The 6,819-nt window shown below is 51.6% G+C and overlaps 1 protein-coding gene across 8 annotated transcripts in view; it reads right to left on the bottom strand.

Moving 5' to 3' along the window:
• Positions 1-3,845: 3,845 nt before the first annotated feature.
• The window catches only part of Smox (spermine oxidase), a 35,198-nt gene continuing 32,224 nt past the window's right edge, over positions 3,846-6,819 (bottom strand). For 5 of the 8 annotated variants that reach the window (XM_004634267.2, XM_023718619.1, XM_023718616.1 and 2 more), the window contains 3 exons: positions 6,409-6,569; positions 4,723-4,812; positions 3,846-4,300 (listed from right to left, as the gene is read on the bottom strand). In XM_004634267.2, coding sequence (XP_004634324.1) covers positions 4,163-4,300; positions 4,723-4,812; positions 6,409-6,569 — 389 coding nt within the window. In that variant the 3' untranslated portion in view covers positions 3,846-4,162. Of the gene's footprint in view, positions 4,301-4,722; positions 4,813-6,408; positions 6,570-6,819 lie in introns of those variants that run through there. The other 3 variants (XM_004634268.2, XM_012515366.2, XM_023718621.1) reach the window with 3 other exon arrangements.

The raw sequence follows: 6,819 nt of genomic DNA, 5'->3' as shown, positions 1-6,819 counted from the left end.
GGTGCTGCCCCAAGCCCAGGGGTGGCCCCACTTCACTTCAGTGGAGAAGATCTGGGATATGGATTCGATCCAGGAAGAAGCAGAACAGAAAGCCTTGCCTCAGAGACGCTCCATCCACAGCAAGATCCTGCAGGCAGCATCCTGCTGTGCAGTTGCTTCACTTTCTTTACTTTTCCATAATTTTGAGAAACAAATAGCAATGAGACAGTTTCAAACCAAATTGGTAGGACAGTATCAATAATTAACACATTGCATACATTCTTCCTAGTGGTCAATTGCGGTACAAGATGCCGACATGATATCCTATTTACAAACACCATTAGAACAAATCCCTCTATTATTAGAACAAATCCCTCTATTCACTTTCTTTATTTTTGCCAGCAGATGTGCCTGCGTGTTTTTCTCCAGAGCACCTGGTGGTGGCCCAGACATAGCTCTGCTTGATCTATGATTGGGATTATGGTGGTTGGCATTAAGGGAACCAGGGGTAGGAGAGGCGCAGGCATAGGAAAGAGACCAAGTGAAATGATAAGCCAAGTGTAACAGCCCAATCCGGAACCAATTTAATTAATCAGGACTGATCACAAGAACAACTTAATCCAAACTGCGAGTTCAAGCCATGGCTGGACTGCGCCACACAACTCAGCAGCAGCCTCAAGAAAACAGCCTAGCTGGGTGTGGTGGTGCACACCTATAATCCCAGCACTTGGGAGGCTCAGGCAGGAGTACTGCCACAAGTTTGAGGACAGCCTGGGCTACACAGTGAGTTCAAGACTGAACTAAATGCATATGAAGACCCTGTCTGTCTCAAAGAGATGAAGAAAAGAAGAAAGAAAGAAGAAAGACAGACAGACAGACCCAGCCAGTCATTATAAGAAAACCCAGCACCTCATAACTACCATTAACTTGGGTAGACCATTAATTAGACAAGTAATTTTCAACAGCTGAGCTAGAAGCCTACCTCACTCTGCATCTCGGGGTCACCCTTGAGGCATATCCTAACAGGCCCACGTAAATGCAGGGTGACTGTATGGTTTGGCTCTGGAAGAACCCCAAAGGCCCACTTGTAAAGCTTAACTCCCATGTGTGGCACTGTAGGGAGACTGAGCAAGCTTTAGGAGGTGGGGCCTAGTGGAAGAAGATGGGTCAGTGGGGGTGAGCCCTGGAGGGGGATACTGGGACTCCAGCCCCTTCTTGTCTCCCTCTGCTTACCAGCCACTATGAGGTTAAACCAACCTCCTCCATCACACACCCCTTCCGTGGTATTCTATGCCACCCCAAGCCAAAAGCATCAGAGCCAAGCAACCACGGACTGAAATGCCTAGAACCCTAAGCCAAAATAAGCCTTTCTTCCTTTGAAGTTCATTGTCTCAGGTATTTTGCCCTAGCAACAAAAAGGCAAGTCAGTGGCTCAGAGCAGAGGTGCTCTGCTCCTCCTGTTGTGGTGGAAGGAGGCTCTGGGCAGCTCCCGTGCTGCAGAGGGATCACACACTATTCCCCTGCCACCAAATGGCAAGGGCAGAGAGAGACAGTGTCCGTGAAGGACCAGGCCCCCTGTGGCATCATTGCTGAGACTTCCACAAAGCCACATCTGAACACTTTGACCTCAGTTCCCAGACAGCCCCAACACAGAAAACCATGTAGCCAGTCCCACACAGAATCCCACGCAGCGAGGAACTCTTCTCCAAGTGAACTCCACCTGCCAAGGGGAACTGTAGGACAATGTTTGTGTGGGTGCTGGCCCAAGCAGCCCACATTTACAAAGAGCTCCTCAGGCTTCAACCAGGGGGGCTGCCCATTCTGAGAAGGGTCTGCCTGGGAAACTTAGTTACCCTGTGGTAGCACCCTGTTCTCCTGGTGCACCTTGGAACCTTCTGAAGGGGTCCTTCTCTTCCGTGTTCATCTGCCCCGTCTCTGCTTTTTGAGCAAAATGCTACCCACAGTACACAACTACTTGTGGGGGCAGCATGCTGGAGGCTGGCTGCTCTCACAAACTCTCCAGGGCCACCAACACTGGCACCCCAGTACTTGTCCTTGCCTGTGAGTCCCAACGGCTCCCCTGTCCTCCTCCTAGGGCTGCTCAACGCAGCCTCTCTAACCTGCGGGCCCTTGCACAGTCCCACATAGGTCCTTTCGGGTTTCCTCTGTCATGAACCACTCCTCACCTCCCTGAACACCTACAACTAGAGAGGATGAGGGACACAGGAGAGGGATCTGACAAAGAGTGACATTCTATAAAACAGTGAAATCAAGGCCAGCCCTTCACAGTAGGTGACCAAGGAGGGCGAGCAGGCCCCTGCCGCCCTCATCCGCTCTCAAGCTGTGTTGCTGCTGCTGTAAGGAGGAAGCCATCTGAGCCAACACAACCACACTTCAGGTTGGGAGGGTGGGGACAGTGTCTGCAGATGCTGGAGATGTGAACTGAGTTACACGTGCAGAGAAGCACGTAAACCTTGAGCACATGACTGGATGCATTCCTACCAATGTACATTAACTCTCTTTAATTATCCCTCATCTGTTCACTGCTAACACTGTAACTGAGTTTTACAGGTCTTGAGCTTTATGTAAAAATTGTCCAGGACATACCCTGCATCTGGCTTCTTCAGTCAGCGTTTCCACATTAGTGCATGGGCTGCCAATAAGCCATGGCCTTTATTCTTTTGCTGTGTAGTATTCCACTGGCTGGCAGCAGCATAGTTCACCCATTTTTCTGACTATGGCTTTCTGGGCGCCATTTCCAATTTCCAGCTATTAGGAACTCCAGGGCTGTGAACATTTTGGAACACAGTTGGGTGAGCATCTGCATTCAGAGTCCTCTTGGACGGAAACCAGGAGTGGCAGTGCTGGCAGGCATACAGCCGGCCTCAAAATTCACTACCCAGCCTCTCCTGTGGCTCTGCCCACGCCCACTTTCTCTGCCAATGGCCTTGTATGGTTTTGGTGCTGCCAGTCTCTTTTTTCACCACGTACAACTCAAAAGAATGAGCGAGCATCGACGTGTCAGGCAGATCTCGGCGCGGGGCTCAGGGAGACACCTACCTTAGCCACGCTGCACGTTGATGAAGGCTTCTGAGGCTTCCGTTATTTGGGGCTCACCGCCCTCCTTGGTGGCACTGGTGTCCACACCAAATCCAGCCTCCATATGTTTGCTGTTCGCCTGCAGCCAGCACGAACGCTCTCTCTCCCTCTTCCCCACACCCAGAGCCCCCCAGTGTGCAGTCCCCCAGAAAGCATCCCCAACCCTTTCCCCACTGGAGCTTTTCACAACTCCTCCACCTATAGCCCTAAGAACCTGCGTGTTACCTCCTTCCCCCAGATTTAGGTCACAGGGCTGCTTTTGTCCATCCCACTGCCCGGTGGGGAAACCCAGGAACTGGGAGGGCGAGAGGCGCATCTGTGTCACATCTCCATCGTGCAAAGCAGCCCCCCCACAAGGCCAGGTCCACCACCCCAAGGCCAAGGGCAGGCAAATAATGAGGCCCTCATGCATGGAACCGCTACAAGGGAGACTTCTAAGAGCTCACCTTCACCCCAAACAGCTTTTCCTTAACCTAGCTCATGAGATCAGGCAAAGCACCTGCAGCAGACCTGGCTGTCCAGAAGGAGTGGGCCTGGGCAGGGTGAGGCCCATGCTCTGGATCATGGGCAAGTGTTCTACCCTCCACTCCCTCTAATTACTTTTAAGATGTGTCTCAACAGCCACAAATGTGGAGGGGGAACTCCAGTACACACAGCCACCTTCCCTTCTGGGGGCACAGCTGGGCCATGGCTCCCTCCACATCTTCCACCCTGGAGTGATTAAAACACACAGAGGCCAAGGAAAACCTAGAAGCAAGGCAAGGAGCTCAGAAAGGGTCACCTCTTTTATTATCCCAAAATGCAAAGTATTGAAGGCACTTGCAGTAACAGGGGTGGGGGTGGCAGGAGGACAGGAATAGGAGGTCAGTGTCCTGGCACAGAGGTAAATCCACTGCCCTGTCTGGTTGCCACCTGGTCTGGAGGGGAAGAAAAAGCTACAGGACCAGGGCTGAAGCCAGCTAGGTATCTAGCTCTATGAAAGGTCGAAATCCACGCTACAGAAGATTAGGAAGCTAGGAGCACACAAGGGCAAGGGCAGGGGCCAGCATCCTGAGTTAGTGGCTCTGGAAGGGACGCACAGCCCTCAGGGCCCCTGCTGGAAGAGGTCTCGGTACATCTCAATGAGACGCGCAGCCTCGCGCTGGCCAGACAGCAGAGCACCGTGGGTGGTGGAGTAGTACTTGCGGTGGGTGGCCTCGCCCGAGAACAGCACCTGCATGGGCTGAGTAGGTGGGAAGAGGAGGTGAGGGTGCAGAGCAGCAGAGCTCAAGGGCTCCCTGTCTGCCCGGAACCCCATTCCTACTGCAATCAGAGCAGAGCCGGCTGCAGCTGCATGCAGGCGTTGCTGCTTCCACGCGCACTGAGGAGCTGCCACCCCCCTGGCTACTTCCCCTGTTCTTTCCCCAAACATTCAGGCCTCAGGCCTTCCTGTCCTGGCTCTGCAGTCTCAGTGGCTATGTGTGCCTCTTGATGGTGAACCTGGGGCAAGTGGATTACCCTCCCTAAGCCTTAGATTTTCTCACCTGCCTAATCGGTTGATTCTGCCTACCTCTGTGGGTGGTTGTAGAGATTATGTGAAACCATGTATCTAAGCACCTGGAAGAACATACCCACTCAGTAAAGTTAGGTGGTAATTTAACAAACCTTTATGGAGCCCCTATTAAGGTCCAGGGACTGTTCTGGGCACTTGGATGATAAAAGGTGACCAGGCTGCTGCTTTGTGGTGCTTCTATGCTGGTGGGGAAGCCAGACACGAAACCCAATTACTAAACAGCGTCATACAGGACGTGATGGGTGCGTGGATGAGGTGCTAAAAGCCCAGGGCTTGAGGACCCCACAAAGCTTCCCAGAGGACATGAACGCTGGACTGCTTTGCAGAGGATTCTGGGTAAAGTGGGCAAAGGACACTGGGCTGAGGGAAGACTGGGGGCAGAAATGCATCACAGGGGCAGCAGTGAAACTCTTGGTGCAGTCAGGCTCAGCCTCGAGAGACCAGGCTGTCGAGCTGAGGCCTGTGCCAAGGCCTCGCTGTGAGTGAATCCTGAAGGAAGGCAGAGGGTTTAACCCAGCAGGACTGCAGGCGGGCTGAATCCCTCCCACAAGGAAGCCACAGGGGTGCTTGAGTGGGACACGGTACAGAGTAGCACAGTGCCAGCTGCCTGTGCCCAGGTCCACAAGTCTCTTCTTTCTCAGTAAGAACACTTTGGTTTCCAACTGGGTCCCATGCCATCCCAACTAACAGGTCAAGGCCCAGCTTCTCAGTCATGTCATTAAGTTCCACTGCAGGAGACCTCCTTTGCACACAGCCAGTGCTCCTCCTCCCTGCAGCCTAAGATGCAGATGGAAGAGGCAGCACCTCTGCAGCCCTCTTGGACCATGAGGTGGCCCTGGAGAAAGAAGCCAGGTGCTAAGGAGAAAGATCTTTCCTGGAGAAAGATGCCAGGTCCTGATTCTTTCCTCCAGATTTCCTTTTGCCAGAAGTAAGTCTCTGTCTGCTTAAGTCACAGGTATTCTCTTTTTGCCTTGCTTTTCTTTAACACACTAGGTCTACGGCAGGTGAGAGGAGCTTTGCTTTTTATGCAAGCCATGGTGGCAGCAGCAAGGGCCTCTTTGAGGCTCTCTTCCCTTCTCCCTCTAAGCACAGTCAGCAGACACAGTGCACCTTGGGTAACAAAATCTGCATCACCAGTTAATCAAGAATTATTCTAAATACAACTGTTGGAGTTTTGACATTTATTTTATGTGTACGCTTGGTGGGAAAAAAAACTCAAAATCTACTTTATTGGAGCAAAAATATACACTTCTTTCCAACTGACGATTTTTTAGTGTAGAGTTGACATAATTTGAGGTAGGGCAGTCTTCCTAATTTTATTTTCTAAAAGATATTAGGAAAACATTTCCACTGAATGAGTGCTGTCCAATAGAACTTTCTATGACCCTGGAAATATTCTGTGGCTTCATAACCCAATATAGCAGCCACTAGGCACACGTGGCTCCTGAACTGAAAATGTAGCTGCGGCCTCCATGGTACTCATGTTTAGTTCCATTAAATTCTAATTAAAGTAATGAGGCTAATGGCTACCACACTGGCCACAGTTTTCATAACTTCAGAAAAGCATCTAAAGCGTTGATTTGGTTCGATTTCTTCTTCCAGATGTGAAGCATTCACCCTCTATCTCGTTCTCTCTTTCATGAGCAGCTACTCCATCACTGCCTCCCTTTAGTGAGCACCTCCTAGTGCTACTACCTACCCTACTTCTGGACCAGATCCACACAACTCCCACCTGCACCCCCAAGCCCATCCTCAAGGCACCCCGCCGCCCCACTCACCGCCATCTTGGAGCTCTCCGTGTAGGGCAGCGGCTTGGCCAGCTTCTCCACATCTGCCCCACTTGAGCCCACCTGTGTGTATGAATAAGAACCTCGGAAATAAGGGTTGCTACCCCAGGCGGAGCGCAGGATTCGCCGAGGTTTTGGAATGTTGGGGTTCCCTGTTGGGAAGTCAAAAGGGAAGGTAAGAACAGCTGCATATGGGAGATACCCCAGAATGGACAATTGCATCCCAGTTCCAGGGCTCCATGAAGACCAGGCTTCAGGGTTGACCACAGAGGAGGGAAGGAGCCTGGGGCTTGAGCTCTGTACCCACTGGTCATGTCCTGGTAAGCTACCAAAACATGCTTGCTGACTCTGGAGGCTTTCGTTTTTCTTTTTCTTAATCTCTCTTTCTCTCTCTGTCTCTCT

The sequence above is a fragment of the Octodon degus genome, unplaced genomic scaffold (genome assembly GCF_000260255.1).
Source record: "Octodon degus isolate 3935 unplaced genomic scaffold, OctDeg1.0 scaffold00060, whole genome shotgun sequence".
Classification (NCBI taxonomy): domain Eukaryota; kingdom Metazoa; phylum Chordata; class Mammalia; order Rodentia; family Octodontidae; genus Octodon; species Octodon degus.
Note: the sequence above shows the minus strand (reverse complement) of the source record. Positions and strands in the feature narration are given on the sequence as shown.